We start from the raw sequence: 23,610 nt of genomic DNA on the forward strand, positions 1-23,610 counted from the left end.
TCTCTCCACCCCGTGTGTACCTGCTGCTACCACGTACGATGGGAGGTGTCTGTTAGCTCCCTCCTTTCCTTGTCTGCCCCTACAAAATCTGCAAATAAGCTCATCAGGACTCTTTCTCTAAAGTTCTGAAATACTGCCCATCTCATCCCCTGGGACCACTTCATTGGCTTAAAGTTCAGCTTCTTTGCTCATACCCGGCTGTTACTCTCAGATCCCCAGCCCAGCCCTTTGGGTTGGAGCAATTCTTTGGAGCCACACTTTAGAAGATCATGTTTATGGTGTTTCTCCCAGCCAGCTGGGTCTTATTTACTACCTGGTTGGTCTGTGGTAATAGAAGATCACCTCCTACAGCCATCCCAGTCATGTGGGAAGTCCCTCATTTCATTTTGTTCCTGCCTAACTTAAAGTAGGAGCCAATGGACTCCAAACAAAGTCAGTTCTAATGAGTCCCACCTGGAACCCGCTGTTGCAAAGATGATAGTTTAGTTAATTACCGTTTTCCAGTACAGTGTTTTATTTCCATGTTGGTGAACAGAGGCTCAGTTACAGAACTTTATCTCTCTGCAAGACAATAGCTGGGAGAGGGTCTACAGTAACCTGTGTTGGTGCATATGTTGTCATGTTTAATATGAGGTAACAAACACAGAACTGGAATTCAGCCGGATTCATGGATAAATGCCATCAATGAATTTTATGTCATATTCAGGGCTGTTTAACTAGGTCAGTTACTTACAGTAAATTAATTAATGCAGCAGCAAGCTTCCAAGTCTCTTTCCACAGCTGTCGTTACCTGGTTGAACACTGAAACCTTGATATAATGAGGATGTAAACTGATGTAGTGCATATAAAAAAGTCCATTATTTGAATTTGCATAACATAATAGAATGCCCCATTTTGTCTAAAATATAGATAATTATTCAAATCACTCCTGCCTCTTTCCTTGAGCAGGTGGATTATGTCTGCCTCCTATTTCCTTGGACAGGGGGCCACCAGAAATGACTTGATGTGTGCTCAATCTGATCCAAGAAGACAGTGTTTCCAGAGTTTCCAAAGAAGGTGTTTTTTTCCAATCCTCTGCACTTCAGCTCTGGCCCCCTAAACAGACACCTAATGGGGCATATTGGGAGACTCAGAAATGGGCTGCATGTGTTTTTCAGAGAGGATAAGGAGGTATTTGGCTTAGTTCTACTCTTTTTCTTGTGCAGTTAAACAACCAATATAGGAAGCTCATGATGGCATCCTCTTTTTCCCAGGTTTGATTTTGTGTTGGATCGACCAGCAGTAATAGATTTTGAATAGAATGAGGTCCCACTGGTGTGGAGAGGATGGGTTTCTTGACTGCCATTTGGAGTAGGAAGGTCTCCTTGGAAAGTTTGTTCAATGGGTATGGACATTTTCTCTGTGTCCCGATGAGGAAAGGTTACAGGCTAATGAATAATCTCAGTGGAAGATGAGACCCACTGCACACCTTTGCATCCCTTCTTGGAACTGATTCATTTGTCCTTAATTGGAGGCAAGAAAAAAATATGGATTTAAAAATGCTGTTTATTCAAGGAAAAGATCAGAGAAAGGCCTTCCAGGCGGAGGGGAGGAGGCAGCCATCTCAGGAAAAGACTGCACTTAAGAAAGCCATCTTAGATTGGTTCAAGATGGCAGAGTAGAAGGACGTGCTCTCACTCCCTCTTGCGAGAACACCGGAATCACAACTAACTGCTGAACAATCATTGACAGGAAGACACTGGAACTCACCAAAAAAGATACCCCACATCCAAAGACAAAGGAGAAGCTGCAATGAGATGGTATGAGGGGTGCAGTCACAATAAAATCAAACCCCATAACTACTGGGTGGGTGACTCACAAACTGGACAACAATTATACCACAGAAGTCCACCCACTGGAGTGAAGGTTCTGAGCCCCACGTCAGGCTTCCCAAGCAGGGGGTCCAGCAACGGGAGTAGGAATTCCCAGAGAATCAGATTTTGAAGGCTAGCAGGATTTCATGGCAGGAATTCGACAGAACTAGGGGAAACAGAGACACCACTCTTGGAGGGCACACACAAAGTACTGTGTGCGTCAGGACCCAGGGGAAGGAGCAGTGACCCCACAGGAGACTGAACCAGACCTATATGCTAGTGTTAGAGGGTCTCCTGCAGAGGTGGGGGGTGGCTGTGCCTCACCATGGGTACAAGGACACTGGCAGCGGAAGTTCTGGGAAGCACTCCTTAGCGTGAGCCCTCCTGGAGGCTGCCATTAACCACACCAAAGAGCTGGGTAGGCTCCAGTGCTAGGTTGCCTCCGGCCAAACAACCAACAGGGAGGGAACCCAGCCCCACTCACTAGCAGACAAGCAGATTAAAGTTTTACTGAGCTCTGCCCACCAGAGCAACACCCACCTCTACTCATCCCCAGTTCATCCCATCAGGAAGCTTGTACAAGCTTCTTAGATAGCCTCATCCACCAGAGGGCAGACAGCAGAAGCAAGAAGAACTACAGTCCTGCAGCCTGTGGAACAAAAACCACATTCACAAAAAGACAGACAAAATGAAAAGGCAGAGGACTATGTACCAGATGAAGGAACAAGATGAACCCCCCAAAAAACAACTAAATGAAGTGGAGATAGGCAACCTTCCAGAAAAAGAATTCAGAATAATGATAGTGAAGATGATACAGGACCTCGGAAAAGAATTGAGGCAAAGATCAAGAAGATGCAAGAATTATTTAACAAAGACCTAGAAGAATTAAACAACAAACAAACAGAGATGAACAATACAATAACTGAAATGAAAAATACACTAGAAGGAATCAATAGCAGAATAACTGAGGCAGAAGAACAGAGAGGTGACCTGGAAGACAGAATGGTGGAATTCACTGCCGTGGAACAGAATAAAGAAAAAACAATGAAAAGAAATGAAGACACTCGAAGAGACCTCTGGGACAACATAAAGTGCACCAACATTCTCATTATTAGGAGTCCCAGAAGGAGAAGAGAGAGAGAAAGGACATGAGAAAATATTTGAAGAAATTATAGTCGAAAACTTCCCTAATATGGGAAAGGAAATAGCCACCCAAGTCCACGAAGTAATCAAATCAAGTAATCAAATTGACAAAAATTAAAGACAAAGAAAAATTATTAAAAGCAAGAAGGGAAAAATGACAAATAACATACATGGGAACTCCCAAAAGGTTAACAGCTGATTTCTCAGCAGAAACTCTACAAGCCAGAAGGGAGTGGCACAATATATTTAAAGTGATGAAAGGAAAGAACCTACAACCAAGATTACTATACCCAGCAACGATCTCATTCCGATTCGATGGAGAAATCAAAAGCTTTACAGACAAGCAAAAGCTAAGAGAATTCAGCACCATCAAACCAGCTCTACAACAAATGCTAAAGGAACTTCTCTAAGTGGGAAACACAGGAGAAGAAAAGGACCTACAAAAACAAACCCAAAACAATTAGAAAATGGTAATAGGAACATGCATATCGATAATCACCTTAAATGTGAATGGATTAAATGCTCCAACCAAAAGACACAGGGTTGTTGAATGGATACAAAAACAAGACCCGTCTGTAGGCTGTCTACAAGAGACCCACTTCAGACCTAGGGACACATTCAGACTGAAAGTGAAGGAATGGAAAAAGATATTCCATGAAAATGGAAATCAAAAGAAAGCTGGAGTAGCAATACTCATATCAGATAAAATAGACTTTAAAATAAAGAATGTTACAAGAGACAAGAAAGGACACTACATAATGATAAAAGGATCCAAGAAGAAGACATAACAATTTAAATATATATGCACCCAAAATAGGAGCACCTCAATACCTAAGGCAAATGATAACAGCTATAAAAGAGGAAATTGACAGTAACACAGTAATTGTGAGGGATTCTAACACCTTACTTACACCATTGGACAGAACATCCAGACAGAAAATTAATAACCTAACACAAGCTTTAAATGACACAAAAGACCAGATAGATTTAATTGATATTTATAGGACAATCCATCCAAAAACAGCAGATTACACTTTCTTCTCAAGCGCACATGGAACATTCACCAGGATTCACATCTTGGGTCACAAATCAAGCCTCGGTAAATTTAAGAAAATTGAAATCATAACAAGCATCTTTTCTGACCACAACTCTGTGAGATTAGAAATCAATTACAGGGAAAAATATGTAGAAAACACAGAAAAATGGAGGCTAAACAATACGTTACTAAATAACCAAGAAGTCACAGAAGAAATCAAAGAGGAAATCAAAAAATACCTAGAGACAAATAACAATGAAAACACAATGATCCAAAACCTATGGGATGCAGCAAAAGCAGTTCTAAGAGGGAAGTTTATAGCAATACAAGCCTACCTCAAGGAACAAGAAAAGTCTCAAATAAACAATCTAACCTTACACCTAAAGGAACTAGAAAAGAAAAACAAAACCCAAAGTTAGCAGAAGAGAAGAAATCATAAAGATCAGAGCAGAAATAAATGAAATAGAAACAAAACAATAGCAAAAATCAATAAAACTAAAAGCTGGTTCTTTGAGAAGATAAACAAAATTGGTAAACCTTTAGCCAGACTCATCAAGAAAAAGAGGGAGAGGACTCAAATCAATAAAATTAGAAATGGAAACGGAGAAATTACAACAGACACCACAGAAATACAAAGCATCCTAAGAGACTACTACAAGCAACTCTATGCCAATAAAATGGACAACCTGGAAGAAATGGACACATTCTTAGAAAGGTATAACCTTCCAAGACTGAACCAGGAAGAAATAGAAAATATGAGGAGACTAATCACAAGTAATACAATTGAAACTGTGATTAAAAATCTTCCAACAAACAAAAGTCCAGGACCAGATGGCATCACAGGTGAATTCTATCAAACATTTAGAGAAGAGCTAACACCCAACCTTCTCAAACTCTTCCAAAAACTTTCAGGGGAAGGAACACTCCCAAACTCATTCTATGAAGCCACCATCACCCTGGTACCAAAACCAGATAAAGGTACTACAATAAAAGAAAATTACAGACTGATATCACTGATGAATATAGATGCAAAAATCCTCAACAAAATACTAGCAAACAGAATTCAACAGCACAATAAAAGGATTATACACCATCATCAAGTGGGATTTACCCCAGGGATGCAAGGATTCTTCAATATATGCAAATCAATCAATGTGATACACCATATTAACAAATTGAAGAATAAAAACCATATGATCATCTCAATAGATGCAGAAAAAGCTTTTGACAAAATTCAACACCCATTTATGATAAAAACTCTCCAGAGTGTAGGCATACAGGGAATCTACCTCAACATAATAAACGCCATATATGACAAACCCACAGCAAACATCACTGTCAATGGTGAAAAACTGAAAGCATTTCTTCTAACATCAGGAAGGAGACAAGGATGTCCACTCTCGCCACTATCTTTCAACATAGTTTTGGAAGTCCTAGCCATGGCAGTCAGAGAAGAAAAAGAAATAAAAGAAATACAAATTGGAAAAGAAGAAGTAAAACTGTCACTGTTTGCAGATGACATGATACTATGGATAGAGAATCCTAAAGTTGCTACCAGAAAACTACTAGAGCTAATCAATGAACTTGGTAAAGTTGCAGGATACAAAATTAATGCACAGAAATCTCTTGCATTCCTATACACTAATGATGAAAAATCTGAAAGAGAAATTAAGGAAACACTCCCATCTACCATTGCAACAAAAAAATAAAATACCTAGGAATAAACCTACCTAGGGAGACAAAAGACCTGTATGCAGAAAACTGTCAGACACTGATGAAAGAAATTAAAGATGATACCAACAGATGGAGAGATAGATCATGTTCTTTAATTGGAAGAATCAATATTGTGAAAATGACTATACTACCCAAAGCAATCTACAGATTCGATGCAATCCCTATCAAATTACCAATGGCATTTTTTACTGAACTAGAACAAAAATTCTTAAAATTTGTATGGAGACACAAAAGACCCCGAATAGCCAAAGCAGCCTTGAGGGAAAAAAACGGAGCTGGAGGAATCAGACTCCCTGACTTCAGACTATACTACAAAGCTACAGTAATCAAGACAATATGGTACTGGCACAAAAATAGAAATATAGATCAATGGAACAGGATAGAAATCCCAGAGATAAACCCACGCACCTATGGTCAACTCATGTATGACAAAGGAGGCAAGGATATACAATGGAGAAAAGACAGCCTCTTCAATAAGTGGTACTGGGAAAACTGGACAGCTACATGTAAAAGAATGAAATTAGAACACTCCCTAACACCATACACAAAAATAAACTCAAAATGGATTAGAGACCTAAATGTAAGACTGGACACTATAAAACTCTTAGAGGAAAACTTAGGAAGAACACTCTTTGACATAAATCACAGCAAGATCTTTTTTGATCCACTTCCTAGAGGAATGGAAATAAAAACAAAAATAAACAAATGGGACCTAATGAAACTTAAAAGCTTTTGCAAAGCAAAGGAAAATACAAACAAGACGAAAAGACAACCCTCAGAATGGGAAAAACTATTTGCAAACGAATCAATGGACAAACAATTAATCTCCAAAATATATAAACAGCTCATGCAGCTCAATATTAAAAAAGCAAACAACGCAATCCAAAAATGGGAAGAAGACCTAAATAGACATTTCTCCAAAGAAGATATACAGACTGCCAACAAACACATGAAAGAATGCTCAACATCATTAATCATTAGAGAAATGCAAATCAAAACTACAATGAGGTATCACCTCACACCAGTTAGAATGGGCATCATCAGAAAATCTGCAAACAACAAATGCTGGAGAAGGTGTGGAGAAAAGGGAACCCTCTCCCACTGTTGGTGGGAATGTAAATTTATACAGCCACTATGGAGAAGAGTATGGAGGTTCCTTAAAAAACTTAAAATAGAACTACCATACGACCCAGCAATCCCACTACCTGGCATATACCCAGAGAAAACCATAATTCAAAAAGACACATGCACCCCAATGTTCATTGCAGCACTATTTACAATAGCCAGGTCATGGAAGCAACCTGAATGTCCATCGACAGACGAATAGATAAAGAAAATGTGGTACATATATACAATGGAATATTACTTAGCCTAAAAAGGAACGAAATTGGGTCATTTGTAGAGACGTGGATGGACCTAGAGACTGTCATACAGAGTGAGGTAAGTCAGAAAGAGAAAAACAAATATTGTATATTAACTCATATATGTGGAATCTAGAAAAATGCTACCAATGAACTGGTTTGCAAGGCAGAAATAGAGACACAGATGTAGGGAACAAACGTATGGACACCAAGGGGGTAAAGTGGCTGTGGGGTGGTGGTGTGATGAATTGGGAGATTGGGATTGACATTGATACACTAATATGTATAAAATAGTTAACTAATAAGAGCCTGCTGTATAAAAAATTAAAATAAAAATTTTTTTAAATGACATAGGGAATGATACAATAAAAATAAAAAAAGCAACCCATCTTAGAAAGGCCTCAGGAGTCAGGTATGCAAGATTAGGGAAATATTTTTCAATCTTATCAATTGCAGCAAATATTATTAACGTTGTTAAATATTTGTACAATTATCACAACATTTGCTTTTATATTCACCATCTTCCCTGATCTTTACCCGGCTCCTAGGAAGCAGATTTTAGTACAACTGCCCTGTTATAGGGGAGAGAATGGAGGCCCAGATAGATTGTGTGTCTTAGCAGAAGCCAGACTCACATCTCTACCTTTGGCTCCAAATTTCATCCTCCTTCTTCTCCACCTCATGTCAAGTGCTAATAATAAGTGGAAAAAAAGATGTTAAAAAACCCACAAAATAAATGCTATGTATTCAAGTTCTTGACTCCAAAAATCCGCACTCTAGGGTATCGGATTGTCTCCACATCCACACTCTGGGCTGGTCTTTATTCTAGATGCTTTGGTACTACCTGGTCAACCCCTCAGAGCTGTGATAATTATGCTAGATTATTATATAATTATGCCTGTGACCTATCACTTTTATAATACTGCCCCCAAACCTCCTGTCCCTTGTCCTTCACTGGTGAAGGATTTCCTCAAAAGGGTGACCTCTTTTGCTCCCATTTCTCCAGAAGATTTTGGTTGGTTGGTCTTCCCACAAAGCTTTCCTTATGTCTGTTTCCCTGGCTTTAGGTAAGAGGGCTCCTTTCACTTTGCTCCCACTCTCAACTCTCTGTCTCCCTCTGGCCTTCTTTGACAGGAAGTTCTCATTCTCTACCTGTCGACCCCCAAAACATGGGGAGCATCTGAACACTTGTCCTGGCCAAGTGTTCCATTGACTATAAAAAAGGGGGCCAAGCCCTCTCCTTTAACTGACAGAATCTAGAGTGAACACAGCTGAGACCAAGACACTCGCTTCATACTCCAAATTAGTCTACTCTTAAACTACTTATTTCTGTCCTCAAAAGGATTCTTACAGCCCTGAGAAGAAAATAGAAAGGAGAAAAAGGCAAGATTATGCAACTAACTAGTTCTTCCAGTGATCCCAGGACCACTCACTTGGTCATCAGTTTTCCTTTAGGCTAAAGGCTCTGCCAGCCCTTGGCTTGTCCATTCTTTGAGCTTGGCTGGCTGCAAAGAGAAGGGAAGTTTATATTATTAAGCTTCAAAAGTGTCTGAAATTCTCCTTCAATTTCTCCAGCTTCCAGGCTTTCTGGTACCTGTCTTCTGCCCTTCATGTATTTTGAAATGAAAATAGCCCATAGATACAAATATTTACCAACACAGCTGTGGCACTGACTTTGGCTGACACACATGAAACAGGGCATCAGAAGCTTATCAGCAGCTCACAGCAGCCATGAGAAGGCTGGAGAAGCATGCTCGGTGATGGGCAGAAGTCAAGGCTTGTTTGGAGGGCTGGGAGGCAAAATCCAGGAGGTGGTCATAGAGTAGAAAGTTTCTTGAAGCACTACCGCTGTCATGGATGGGCCGTCAACCATCTTCTGTCTCTTTATCTCTTTGTTCAGGATTCAGATCTATTTCTCTTGTCCTTACCTGGGTCACGGTCCTGCCTTTTGGCTACAGGTAGGCAGGGCACTGCCACACTGTTATCTAGTGGGGAAAAAGTGATTCCCCCAAGGAAAATAAATCATGGTCTTCTTGGGAAGGGAGAATTGATGCTTGATAGCAGTAAAACAGCCAGTGCCTGATATAACACTTTAACAACTATTAAAAATAGTTTAATATTCAAGAATAGAAACAAAGCATAGAAATGATACACGGAAAAGAGCAAGGTTGCACAGAGCTGGATCAACCATGCTGTAACTTAATTAAGGAGAGAACTTGGATTTAGTTTGCTAAACATTTTACAGACTGTTGAAGGAGTCAGTGAAAGACATTGTATGCACCATGTTTAGTCTAAGTAAAGGCCTGGTACTCTCTAGCCACTTGCCCCAATTTCACCCATCATACTTGCCACCCAGAGGCGTCCCTAACTTGGAGCTAGTCTCCCAGCAACGGTGAGCTGAGCTCTGCTGAGCTTCGGCTTCAGATCACTGGAATCTTGGCTCTGCCCGTGGGGCCATGTCAACGATTTCTGATGTGGCTTCCATTATGACATGACCCACTTCTCATAGTGCCTTCCACCCTCAGACCAGTTGGATTTCTTATCCTCAGGTTTCCTCTTGGCCTCGAATGAGTTCCTCATTGTTGTATGGGTATTGTCAGTCTTCTTGTTCTGGGAAAGGTTCTGGGGAAGATAGCAGGTGTCCCGCCAGAAGCCAAGCCCTGTGTGCTAGTCATGAACTCAACAAAGTTGTGGAGAGAGCAGTGGTCCTGCCTTCTCCACGCCAGGGTGATAGGGAGCATGGAGTGGTCTGCAGAGACAGCTTCCTTGCCTGAGATAGGCTGGAATGAGACTTAATGGGATGAAACTTAACCAACCCCATGTACTCTCCTATGAGAGGGGAGCTCATGCCATTTATTTAGGGTTGCCTCTTCCTGGGGAATATCCTCTCCCACTAGCCTTAGAGGAGCCCAGAGCAGCCACTGGAATGGCCCTTGGATTTGTGTGTCTCCTTTTTACTTTTGAAAGTACATTCAGGGCTTTTACATTTCGTGGTATTTCTAACAACCCTGCAAGGTGGGCAGGAGGCAGGTTTCTCTCTCTGCTCTATGGATGTTGACATTAGACAGCCTGTGATGCTGTGTCTTGGAGCAGAGCTTTGACTTGGTATTGCTCATGCAGTTCGACAACAGGGAAGCACAGGCAGTGGGGATAACCTTGCCTGGCGCATCCGCACTAATGCTCCTGAAAATAGGACTGCAGCTTCTAACACCTCACCGAGGGGCTGGCATGGCTCTTCCATGGACACCTGGTTTTGTACCCCAGGTCACTGGGGAGAAACTGAGGAAGTAGATTACATGGTCTTTTTCTTTAAGGAGCTTTCAAGTAGTTTGGCCTCTTTGATTTATTCTGACACTGTAGACAAAATATCAGTGATATTTGTTCTGCTTCTTCTCTTAAGCAAATAGATAACTGAACAAACAAAACAACTTCCTTGACGCCGTGCACCATGTGGAGAAGGAGTCAGGTGTGTGAGGGTCACAGATCTCGGCAGCCTCAAACCCTCATGATACCAGAAAAGTCAGCTGACCCCTGGGAAGTCTCTTCCCTCACCATCCCAGCCCCCATCCTCATCCAGGACCCCGGCGCCATGAGACTCCAGACGGGGACGTGTCCCCTCCCTGGCATCTCCGGAGATTTTGAATGCTCCGGGCTTCCCGTGCTGCCTGTGCCGCTCACTGGGATTATGAATCTGGGAGGCCATTGACCTTCCTGAACCCAAGCCTCCTTTTGCGTAAGGTGGGGTTGATCCCACCAGGTCTTTTGAGCATTATGAGCACTAAATGGCAAATCCATGGGGCATGTTAGGAGCTCAAGGACCATTCCCTTTTATCCCCATGGGACTCCTGCTGTTTCCGCCAGTTGTTCAAAGCATCTTCTCCCAAGGCTTGCCTCTGGGTGTGACAATCGTTCTAAGCAGAGCGCGGGCGGGGGTTGGGGGCAGGTGGTAGATGCTGCCAAGTCCTGCTTGCTGGGTCTTTGCTACCTGGGGGCAGTGTCCCAGGCTACTGGTACCCCAGGTAACAGGGCTGGCCATGCAGTTGAGGGGAGGTGGGAGAAATGGGGGCATGCTCACCCAGTGCCCAGCAGGCTGAACAGGCCTGGGGTCTCCAGCCTCCCAGAGTTTTCAGAAAGCCAGTCGGGGCTCCTGTTAGGGCTTGGCCTGACCCTCCTGTGCTTTCCCTGCAGGACAAAGAAGTGAATCTGGAGCAGGTCCATCGGCGCATGAACAGTCTAATGGATGAAGACATTGCTCACAAGCAGATTTCCCCAGCGTCCATTGAGCTCTCGGCCCTGGAGATGGGGGGCCTGGCTCCCAGCCAGGCCTTGGAGCCAGCGCGGGAGTATCAGAACACGCAGCTCTCGGTCAGCACCTTCTTGCCGGAGCAAAGCAGCCATGGCACTAGCCGGACACTCTCGTCAGGGCCCAGCAGCAGCCTGCCTCTGCCACTGAGCAGTTCGGCCACCATGCCCTCCATGCAGTGCAAACACAGGTCGCCCAACGGGGGGCTGTTCCGCCAGAGCCCCGTGAAGACCCCCATCCCCATGTCCTTCCAGCCCGTGCCTGGAGGCGTCCTTCCGGAGGCCTTGGACACCTCCCACGGCACCTCCATCTGATCGCGCCGCCTGCCCTCCTGCCCACCCATCCACCCACCCGACCAGCAGAGCTTTTTAATACCAGAAAACAACACCACAAGCCACACACACACGTGCACACACACACAGAGACTCTTTCATTTTTCTTGTATATATGTGTAAATAATGACAGAATGGAGTGGGGTAAAAGTGTATTTTGAATATTCCCAATTTTCGAAGTCAGTAAAAAAAAAAAACCACAAAAACTGTATGAATGACTTTGTAAATTTTGTTCTATATGAATAAAAAGGCAAATTACTTGTGATCCTTCTGAAGTGCCAAAGAAGCCCCCTGTTCCTGGGCCTTTCTGAGGGCGAGGGCAGGAGGGGCGATCAGATAAGGATGTCCCCTGCTGGCGGAGAGAGGAAGGTAAGCAGCCGGTCCCTTTAGAGGAGCCCCAATTGCTGCTTGCTGCCCTGTCCCATGGTTTCCTGCCATGTTCCTCCGCTCCTGGCCCTTGGTTCCCCTTAGTCCTCTCGGGTCGATAAAGGGTGAGCCTCAAGTCAGCGCTGGTCCGACCCCTGGGTCCCTGTGCTGTAGGGTGATCAACTGTGCCAGTCAGCCTGGGACTGAGGAGGCTCCCGGGACACAGGACAGTCCTGTTTGGTCACTCTACTGCATGTCACAGTGTGCTGTGGACCCAACAGAAGCACCAGGCCAATGCAGCCGACTCTGAGGGCTCTGAGGCCGACATGCTCTAGGCTTATCCTGTTGGCCTTGTTTTTTACTTTCTTTTCCTAATTGGAAGAATCAACAAGTGATGGAATCTGGGAGAAGGAGGGTAGGTCCCATCATTTCCTCTGGAGACTGGGCAGAGGTGGGCTTGGCCTTGTCTGTGGGGATAGGGAGATGTGGGGTGTGATGTGTGGATCAGGTGAGGTGGGAGGATGAGAAGCCAGGGAGGGGGAGGATATTCCCTTGGATGTGAGACCCGTGGTTTCAGGTAAAAGGATCCTGCTGGAGGAGTGGAGGGAGGTACCCCAGGTGAGCAGACTAGTGCTGTAGGTGATGGGAGTGCCCAGAGTAGATCAAAGGGATCATGTTGGTTCAGGTAAGAGGAAGCCTTAGCTCTGAGAGAAAGAACAGCATAACTTTGTGTGATGTGGAGACAAGTAATTCCCAGCCCCCAGGGAAGTAGCCCCAAAAGTAAAAGAATGTCTCTGGGTCTTAAACACTGCAGGCAGTCTGCCAAACAGGGCCGGAGCCCAGCACGAGCCCTCATACCCTGCTTTGCCACCTTCTCCAGACCAGAAACCCTCCAGCTCGATGTAGCCCATAGCAGGGGCCCTCCTGGCTGATGGCATCATATAGTCTCTGAGATCCACAGGCCTATCCTTGAGCTGGTGAACCTGCTAGGAAACTCTGTTTCTTAAGCCGAAGACAACCTGACAGCCCTGCCTCCCTCCACTGCCCTTTTTGGGGCAGTTAAACTATAGGACGAGAGAGGGAAAAAACAAAATCAAAGCAAAACACTAGGGGCAGAGTAATTCGAGTACTGTGAGCTGTACCTTCAAGCCCTTCTTCTGAAGACGAAGGTGATTCTGCTTTCCTAACCTGCCAGAATGTGGTGAACGCAGCCTACATCTGGCACCAGAAAGGGTGGGGCTCCCTCTCCCAGCAGCAATCAGGGGGCTAAGAGCTCGGATCTGTGGTCGTGGAGAAATACAAAGTCCTATTGATTGCCTCTCCTATAGCACTGTGGAATTACTCCAGAGATGTAGTTATGAGGGTGATAACTAGCTTGGGATTGATTTCTTTCCCAAAGTCCTACGTGACATGATTGAGCAGTAAGGAGTGGCTGCATCACACAAGTCAGCTAAAAACACTCTGGGGAGGAGAGTGTTTACAATTATGTTATTTATCTGTGGATTCTGAGAATGGCCTGATATTCATGCTACCAAGGAGATCCATTGACATTTCTCCAGTCACAGCGTGTAGAGCCCAGACCTGGGTGCATGTAGATGGGGAAGCTTAGGTGGGCAATGGTTACCCTGAGGGAGGACGGGCTTCATTTTCTTTCCATCAGCACTTTGAGGGGTCCTGCCCTGGATGGTCAAGTTTTCCTATGTATTTCTCTATTTTTTTAATCAAATTCTGGTCTCACTGCCTTATCTCACACCCAAGTCTGGTTTTTTTGGGGTTTTTTTTGTTTGTTTTTCTCCCTGAAATGATCTGTCTTCTGGGATATACCATGGGTATCTTCTTAGACAGTTTGCTTTGAATGGGTGTCAGGGAGAGGTGAGAGATTGTGTGTGTGTGTGTGTGTGTGTGTGTGAGAGAGAGAGAGAGAGAGAGAGAGGATGAGAGCAAGTGGATCTTTGAGGGAAAGGTATTTTGCTGATAAAAAAATATTAACACCTCATGGTGTTATTCTTCACCATGTTTATGTTATTTTTTAAAATTTCCTATTCTTGGCATGAGGGGAAATGATTGATATTCAAGCAAATTCTCTAGAAAAAAATTCTTCCCAACTCAGATTTCTGTGTCAGCTCAGAATGTATCTTTTTTTCACGCTTTGCTCTTTGGATTTATAACTCTGTTTAGACTATTCCATACATTTTAGGTATATTTTGTGCCTTCAGACACTGCAAATAATAATCAGCATTTGGATTAAAGTTGTTTAATAATAAAACTTGACTTTGCTCCCTATCCTCTTCTTCTGTGGGGGAAGAAATGCTATCTGCTTGTTCCTGGGCAGCAGCTGGATTCTGTCCCATTGGCGTGGACTGTTGTGAGTGAAACTTCGTAGGCCAAGTGGGTCTCAGACACGCCTAGGGATGGAGGCATGCCCTCCTCACCCAGTGTGTATACAGAGCACCCTCACACCGACTGGGGAGCAATGTGAGAGCAGGCTGAGAAGTCATCCTAATCTTTGGTTAACCTAACAGCTTCCTGTGATATGTGACTTCTTGGAAAACTCCTTGGAGAAAATTGGGCCACACTCCATAGGGAAGTGTTCCCATGGCCTTGTGGAATGAACATCCTTTTAAGAGTTGGGTGGCTTTGTTTCTTCTCTCATCTCTACATCCACTCTGACCTTGGAGAAGTTGCTTCCTTGTGCTTTGGCCTTCGGGCTAAGGGTCTGTCATTCTTTGAGGACCCACAGCTTGCCTTCTCAATATTTGGCCCTCAGAAGGTCTGTGGGTACCATTTTCCAGTGAACATCCATATGCCCAGTCATCTCTACGGCCCCAGGATCACCAGCCTGGGCCCTGGACCTCCAGATTCATACGCTCTCCAGACCTATCTTTTGCATCACAAGGTTCCCCTCTGACTTTTATGCCTTTGCAGGAGAAACAGCTCCACTGCCAGCCTTGGGCCAAAGAGGACTGACCTAAGGAGTTTGGTCTTCATGATCAAGTTTTCAACTTTTAGGCACTGAAAGGAGCCTGTCTGGCCCTTGCCCTTTTGTCCCCGCACCAATGAGAGGCTTCTCCAGTGTTGGGTGCAGGCTCCAAAGGCTGGGGGCAGGGAGGCAGAGAACCCTCAGGCATTCCCAGGTCATCTGGACAGACAGATGGATCTGGACAGGAATCCCAAAGTGTTCTATTTTCTTAAGAAAAAGCTGCCCAGTTCCTAAATTCCAGATCCTTCTAAATCTTGCCAAGGCGAAATGAATTCCATACTTAATCTTGTCTTTTCAAGCGCTGAAAGAAGACAAAGGACACATAAAGGAAGAAAAGACCACTGACCCTAAAGGCCACGATCACATGGAAGGAATATTCCGTTCCTCTGGTCTGTGCCTTCTCATTTTGTCATCATAGGGGTGGGCAAGGTCCCATGGAAAACCTGGGTCTCTATGTGACAATATGCTTCCAAGACTAAGGGGTTACTTACTCACAGGCCTCTGCCTTCATTGCAGGAAACTTTCTAGAGAAACTCACCTTTCACTCCCACAGGTGAGTGCTCATGAATTAGCATCTATGTCTTAACAAAAGCTTTGTTTTGCTCTCCTAGCTTTGGCAACACAAGATTAGATAAAATTTCAAAATATTTTAACTGACCTTCCCTGGTTATGAACACAATAAAAGAGAATCTCTGTTCCTAATGTGACATGTTTTACATCTAAAATATTATTTTATTTCATACCATTAGTTGCTTTTAATAAATGAAATTATGCTTGATCCTTATTACTCTTACCCTTCATACCAGGAAACTTCAGATAGGTAACAATTTCCTGTGCCAATAACTTTAATTATTGTCTTTTTTTCCCCTCCCATTGGTATATAGTCAGAGGGATTATTTATGAGAGAAGTGCACACGTTCCAGATAAATCAGGTGAGCTAATAGTCACCTCCTACAAGGGAGGAAGGGACAATTGTCAGTGATATCAGACCCTCCCTCTAGCAAATGCTTGATATTGGGTGCTGAGCTCCAGAGAAAGGAGAGGGTCTCTCCACAGCAAGAAAAATAAAATTCCTGCCACAGAAATTTGCAATGGTCAATGGCCAGGATCTGGAAGAGGGAGCACCAGGGTGATCAGTCAAATGTGTCTCTGGGAGGGCTCAGTTGCTGGCAGATTCAAGCATACAGTTGTTAGGGACAACCAGGTATCCAAGCTCAGAGGGAAACAAAATAGCCACCAACACACTGAGACTTACCAACAAACACAATAAGGGTACGCAGGCACACTGAGGTCCATGCACGCACACTCACCATTGCAGGCGCAGGCATATAGAGTTTAAAAGCACACAGCAATGCACTTAGGTGATGAAAGCAGGTCCTGCTCCTCAGATCTAGGAAACAGAGTCCAGGGAAGAAAGAGGCTATTTCAGAGCTTTTCTGCCCAGTGCGCAGTCTCAATGCAACCATCAGCCAAGTGGTGTTCGGAAATCAGCCGCTGTGGAGGGAGACGCATTTCCTGCAAAGTGGCTTCTCTCTGGCCAGGTGGCCCAGTGTGCAGTCAACTGTAACCAAACCATTATTCTGAAATCCTTCGGATTTTCAACCCAAATCCTTGAACTATGCAAAGAAATCTCAAGCATTCTCCAAGGCATCTAATTGTTTCCATATAAGAATAGACATGAGGTATAGGCAGACCTCAGAGATACTGCAGGTTTGGTTCCAGACCACTGCAATAAAGTGAATATCACAATAAAACAAGTCACACGAATTTCCCATTGCATATAAAAGTTATGTTTACACTATATTGTAGTCTACTAAATGTGCAATAGCATTATGTCTAAGAAAACAATGTACATACCTTAATTAAAAATACTTTATTGCTAAAAAATGCTAACCATCATCTGAGCCTTCAGGGAGTCATAACATCAAAGTGCAATAGTGACATCAAAGATCACTGATCACAGGTCACTCTAACAAATACAATAATGATGACAAAATTTGAAATATTGTGAGAATTACCAAAATGTGACACAGAGACGTGAAGTAAGCAAGTGCTGTTGGGAAAATGGTGCCAACAGACGTGTTTGACACAGGGATGCCACAAACTTTTAATTTATAGCCAATGCAATATCTGCACAGTACAATAAAGTTAAGTGAAATACAATACAACGAGGTCTGCCTCTATAGTGTTCCAGGGACTGTACTCTACCCTTTGCATACAAATGCCTCTTCATTCTCAGATCAGTGCTGCGAAGTAAAAATTATTATCCAAAATTTGTGGAAAGGGAAGGTGAGACTCAAAAAGGCATGGTCCCCAAGCTGGTAAGTGATAGTGCTGGGATGCCTATTTCCTCATCTGTCTCAGTCTTGAGCACACGTTCCTGCCAGCACAGCTGGCTCTCCCTCGGTAGGGAGCACACCCGCTGTCTCTCAGCCACTGGACCTGTGCTGGCCTTCTCTGTCCCAAGGTATGGGGGAGCCAGCCCCACAAGGTCCCTCAGCTTCTGCATCTGCTGCTTCCTCTCCAGTGGCCTCAGGTGTGTTGGTGAGTATCTGCTTTTGCACCCCTGCTGTGGACGTGGCTAGCCTGGGCTAACAGGGTTATTCCTACCCACAGAGTCTAGGCCAGGTACACGCTGCATTGATTCAACTGCATTGAATCCAGAAATAAATCTGGGGAAAATTGACACCTCTCCATTCCTTACTTTCAACTTTTCTGTGTGCTTATATTTAAGGTGTGACATCTGTAAGCAGATTAAAGTTCTGTGTAAATGTGTGTGTGTGGGGGGGAGGTCTGTGTTTAATTTGCTATATTTCTTAAAATCTTTAATTGCAGTAATTAGTCCATTTGCATTCAATGTACGTGCTGATTCATTTGGGTTAGATGTACAATCTTATTTATTTATTTATTTTTCTATTTGTCCCTCTTGTTCTATGTTAATTATCTTCTTTTTTGGCCTACTTTGTAGTCAAAATAATGCTTTGTCATTCAATATCTTTGTCTCTGCTAGCATGTTGGTTATACATTTTTATATCCTCTATATTCTTAAAGGAATTACCCTAAAGATATAAATATGTATTTTTACCATGTCCAAGACAAAGTCAGCACCTTAAAACACTTTAATTCAATTTATTATTTTATTTCCCACCTTGTATTATTTTAATTCTACATATATTTTTGACAAGGGCCAGGAGAGGTGGTAAATATTTACCAAACAGAAGAACGTGCAGGGCACCATGTTCTTCTGGGGATGGAGAGATGCATAGAAATTCCTACGGAGATATCAAAGTATACTGTGGTAAGACTAAAATGAGGATGACCTGACATCCTCATCTGCCAGACACTGTCTCGGTTTATGCTTATCGTTCTAACAGAGTTACTAATACACTTCAGTTAGAGGGGTAAATTATGTGGTCATTCTAGCTATCATGGATGTGGGGATGCTGAGTTCTTTGTGGCTGGGAATTGGGAACTGGTGGGGGGCCTGGAAGAGGAAGTCAGGGATAAGCTCTGAAGGGCCAAAGCAGTTTGAACTTCTGATAAAGTGCCTCCCAGGTAATGAGGAGCCTCCAGGGAACTTAAGCAGTTAAAAGTCAAGTCAAGTCAAGTCACCTGGGGGTGCTGACTTTTTCCTAAGGCTCTCTCTAGCAGTGGATGAAGTGGTAGGATGGGAACAAAAGGTAGCAGGATCCTGAGGAGGTGCTGGCCATAGCTCAGAGAGTGAGAACAGGATTCTGAGCTGAGGCAGCAGCAGGGGAGGATGGAAAGGACAGAGATGGATTTGAGAAACATTACCCTTCATTTCCTATTGCTGTTGCACCTGTTCAGTGACACCTGTACCCTGAATAAACCCAACCACCTATTTTCTCTATTCCTACACCCAGACAGTGGAGCACAGGTGACGTAAGCTGCACAGCAGAGCAGATCGCTGTCCTTATAAATTCATGATCACCAGTCTCAAGGAGACCTGAAAATTCTACTAGGACCATCTGACCAATTCAATCTTCATTTTCCCCAGAAACTGTTCACATTTTAGAAATGCATGGTTTGTGACCACCTAGAGGGGTGGGATAGGGAGGGTGGGAGGGAGGGAGATGCAAGTGGGAAGAGATATGGGAACATATGTATATGTATAACTGATTCACTTTGTTATAAAGCAGAAACTAACACACCATTGTAAAGCAATTATACTCCAATAAAGATGTTAAAAAAAAAAGAAATGCATGAACATGCCTCCTCTCCCCTCTCAACATTTTTAAAATTAAACTTAAAATTTTTTTGATACAATTATAGACTATGTAGTTGTTAGAAATAATACAAAGAGATCCAATGACCCTTTAGTCAGTTTCCTCTAATGGTGACATGTTGCAAAACTATAGTACAGCATCACACCTAGGATACGGACATCAGTACAGCCAAAATAGAACACATTTTCACCATCGCAGGACTCTTCGTATTCTTCTTGAAGAGAACAATAGCCACAGCTATTGGTAGCTGGTAGGCTGGGCTGTATCTAGGGGCGTGTCCCAAGGTGGCCAGGCCAGAAAGTCTTTAGGCAGCCTGTCAGCTGATGGCTAGCCACATCCACTTTCCTATGCCTCTTCTTAGCTCCTGGCAACCACTAATCTTTTCTCCATTTCCACAATTTTGTCATTTCAAGAATGTTACATATGTGGAATAATGCCGTATGTAACTTTTGGGGATTGGCTTTCATCACTCAGCATAATTCTCTAGAGATTCTTCCAAGTTGTTTTGTGTATTAATATTTGATACATTTTATTGCTGAGTTCATGACTCAGCAATGGATATACCACTGTTATTTTAACTATTCACCCATTAAAGGACATCTGAATGCTCACAGTTTTTGCCTGTTACAAATAAACCTGCTATACAGACACACATGTACAGATTTTAATGTGAACCTAAGTATTCATTTTTATGGGATAAAAATCCAGGAGTGCAATTGCTGGCTTGCAGTCGCTATGATAGCTATATGTTGGTTTTATAAGAAACTACCATCTGTATGGGCATTCTTTCTTTGTTCCTGGTTTATTTTTTGACCATTAAGTATAATGTTAGGTGTAGATTTTTTTTGGTAGATGTTCTTTATCAAGTGGGAAAAGTTTCTATCCCTGTTTTCCTGAGTGTTTTTGTATTTTTATGTATGTGATGGGTTAGTTATATTTCTTGACTTTGAAGAAGTGGCCTTCTGTAGGAGATGTCCTATGCGTCCTAGCAGCCCATTCACTCTCGTCACCCGAGCTATATGCTCTAGGGATTCCCCCTAAGAGGGCTGAGGGCGGACTTCTGTTGTGACAGGCTGACTATGCGGGTGGTCTGGTAGGCTTGGGTGGCCCCTAGTCCGGTTGGTTGCTAGGTCCTACCTTGTGGGGATGCTGCCGGCTGCTGGTTAGTGGAGCCTGGTCGTGAGGGGGCTGACTGCAGAACACCTGAGAGCCCCGGGGCTAGTGCTGGCTCACAGGTGGGTGGAATCAGGATCCAGAAAGCTTTGGGGCTGTTGCCCGCCCACTGGTGGGCGGAGCTGACCCTTGGCCCTCTAGTATACTGGCTGGGCTGTATCTAGGGGCGTGTCCCAAGGTGACCAGGCCAGAAAGTCTTTAGGCAGCCCGTCAGCTGATGGCTAGGGTTGTGTCCCTGCCCCGTTAGTTGTTTGGCCTGAGGTGTCCCGGCACAGGCTGTTCGGTGGCGCCAGGTTTTAGCGCTAATGAGCTAAAGGGAGGAGCCCACGAAAGCGCAGCCAGTACCGGCTTTCACGCGGAAGAAAGTTCCGAAGTACGGCTGCCGCCAGCGTCTTTCTCTCCAGCGTGAGCCACCCCCTCTTTCAACTGGGAGACTCTTCTGGACCAGCAGGTAGGTCCAGCCCAGGCGCCTATCAACTTACTGCTTTTGTCCTGGGTCCTGGTGCACGTGAGGTTTTGTGTGCGCCCTTTAAGAGTGAAGTCTCTATTTACACCCCCTTATCCCCCCCACGCTGGCCCCTGTGGGGCTCCCAACGTTAAGCCCCGCTGGCCTTCAAAGCCAAATGCTCTGGGGGCTTGTCTTCACGGTGCAGGACTCCCAGACTGGGGAGCCCAACGTGGGGCTCAGAATTCTCATTCCTGTGGGAGAACCTCTGCACTATAATTATTCTCCAGTGTGTGGGTTGCCCGCCTGGGGATATGGGACTTGATTATATCTGGAGTCCACCCTTCCTGCTGGTCTCATTGTGTCTTTAGTTATAAAAGATCTTTTCTGGTAGATTCTGGTCTTTTTCATTGATGTCTGTCTTGCAGATAGTTGTGGTTATGTTACGGGGCCCTTTCCAGATTCTTGGAGAGCAACATCGTAGAAATAAATATCACTTCCACAAGACTCTTAGGCAAGCAAAGCTTTTTACTAAAAGAGATAGCAGATGCACAAAAGAGAAGGCAGAAAAAAAAAAGTACCAGCTCCCCAAGTAGAAGGGGCGAGTTGCTTTTATAACTAGAGGGGGAGGGTTTGTGTCATGATCACTGATAATTTCCCTAAATCCTCACACCTGTGATTAGCAGCAGGTGGCTCCGTGGTGCCTGTCAGGAATAGGGAGCGTTTCTATGAGCAGAAAGAAATGCATGAAAATTTTCTGCAAGAAAGCACAGGAACAGATAAGGTTAAAATTTATAGTTGAACCTGTCTCTTGGCAACTAAGTATACTTGTTAGTGTAGCAGAGATAAAGTTAATCTTTTATTCATGCAAGCATGGTTTTTGTCTCTGGGACTCAGGCCCTCAAGGCCTTTGCTCTTTAGCTTGCAAGGCCTGTTTTGCCCAAGGCCATTCCCCTTTTCCAAAATGGTTGTGCTCTTGTCTTCCTGCCTCAATTTTGGTGTGTTCCTGGAAGAAGGTGAGCTAGGGTCTTTCTACCATCTTGGCCAATCTCCTTCCTGAGTTTTTTTGTCGTGGGTGTTGAATTTAACCAAATGCCTTTTCTGCCTTGACTCATATGAGTGCATGATTTTTTTTCCCCTTTAACTATTTAATATGGTAGATTGCATTGATTAATTTTCAAATACTGATCTATCCTTAAATCCCAGGAAAAACCTCACTCGTAATAGTATAATTCTTTCAATACATTGCTGAATTTTATATACTAATATTTTTAAGGATTTTGTATCTATCTTTAAGGGATAAATATACCTGTAGGCTTTTGTTTTTGGGTTTTGGTTTTGGTTCTGTCTCTGTTTTGTCTTGGTATCAGGTAACAGTAGCTTCATAAAATTAATTAGTACTGTTTTCTGGGAGTGATTGTGTACAATGGGTATTAATTCATCTTAAATATTTGATAGAATTCATCAGTGAAATCTTCTGGGTCTGCATTTTTGGGGGGTGATAGTTAAATTAAAAAATCAATTTCAGGACTTCCCTGGTGATGCAGTGGTTAAGAATCTGCCTGTCAGTGCAGGGGGCACAAGTTCGAGCCCTGGTCCGGGGAAGTTCCCACATGCCATGGGGCAACTAAGCCCGTGTGCCACAACTACTGAGCCTGTGCTCTAGAGCCTGCAAGCCACAGTACTGAGGCCACGTGCCACAACTACTGAAGCCCGCGCACCTAGAGCCCATGCTCTGCAACAAGAGAAGTCACCGCAATGAGAAGCCCGCGCACTGCAACGAAAAGTAGCCCCCGCTTGCCGCAACTAGAGAAAGCCTGCAACGAAGGCTTCGTTGCTGCAACAGCAACAAAGACACAAGACAGCCAGAAAAAAAGAAAAAAATTCAATTTCATTAATTGTCCATTAAAATTATGTTTCATATTGGATGAACTGTAATAATTTTTGCTTTTTGAGGAATTGATCCATTACACCGAAGTTGTCAAATGATGTTTTGTAGAGTTACTTATATTATTCCCTTTTTATCCTTTTGAAGTTGACAGGGTCTGTAGTGATATCTTCGGTTTTATTCCTGATATTGGTAATTTGTGTCTTTTCATTTTTGTCAGTGTTGCTAGAGATTTGTCAGTTTTATTGATCCTCTCAAAGAACCAGATCTTGGTTTCATTGATTATCTGTTTTTCTGTATGCAATGTTATTTATTTCTGTTATTTTCTTTGTTGTTTCCTTCCTGTTGATTGTTGTGGATTTTTTTTTAAAGGATTATTTATTTATTTTTGGCTTTGTTGGGTCTTCATTTCGTGCAAGGGCTTTCTCTAGTTGCAGCAAGCAGGGGCCACTCTTCATCGCGGTGCGGGGGCCACTCTTCATCGCCGTGTACGGGCCTTTCACTATCGCGGCCTCTCTTGTTGCGGGGCACAGGCTCCAGACGCGCAGGCTCAGTAGTTGTGGCTCACGGGCCTAGTTGCTCCGCGGCATGTGGGATCTTCCCAGCCCAGGGCACGAACCCGTGTCCCCTGCATTGGCAGGCAGATTCTCAACCACTGCACCACCAGGGAAGCCGTGTTGTGGGGTATTCTTCCCCCTCTGGGTTCTTGAGGTGGAGACTTACATTGTTTTGAGACTTTTCCTCTTTCT

General features: G+C 43.8%; 1 protein-coding gene across 2 annotated transcripts in view; it reads left to right on the forward strand.

Moving 5' to 3' along the window:
- The window catches only part of GRID1 (glutamate ionotropic receptor delta type subunit 1), a 678,670-nt gene extending 666,643 nt beyond the window's left edge, over nucleotides 1-12,027 (forward strand). The window contains exon 16 of one of the 2 annotated variants that reach the window (XM_027129687.1): nucleotides 11,316-12,027. In XM_027129687.1, the coding sequence (XP_026985488.1) occupies nucleotides 11,316-11,744 (429 nt within the window). In that variant the 3' untranslated portion in view covers nucleotides 11,745-12,027. The remainder of the gene's footprint in view (nucleotides 1-11,315) is intronic. The other variant, XM_027129688.1, reaches the window with a different exon arrangement.
- Nucleotides 12,028-23,610: the final 11,583 nt, after the last annotated feature.

Source organism: Aethalodelphis obliquidens, unplaced genomic scaffold (assembly GCF_003676395.1).
Source record: "Aethalodelphis obliquidens isolate GAN/ISIS:26980383/991018 unplaced genomic scaffold, ASM367639v1 scaffold37, whole genome shotgun sequence".
NCBI classification, from domain to species: Eukaryota; Metazoa; Chordata; class Mammalia; order Artiodactyla; family Delphinidae; genus Aethalodelphis; species Aethalodelphis obliquidens.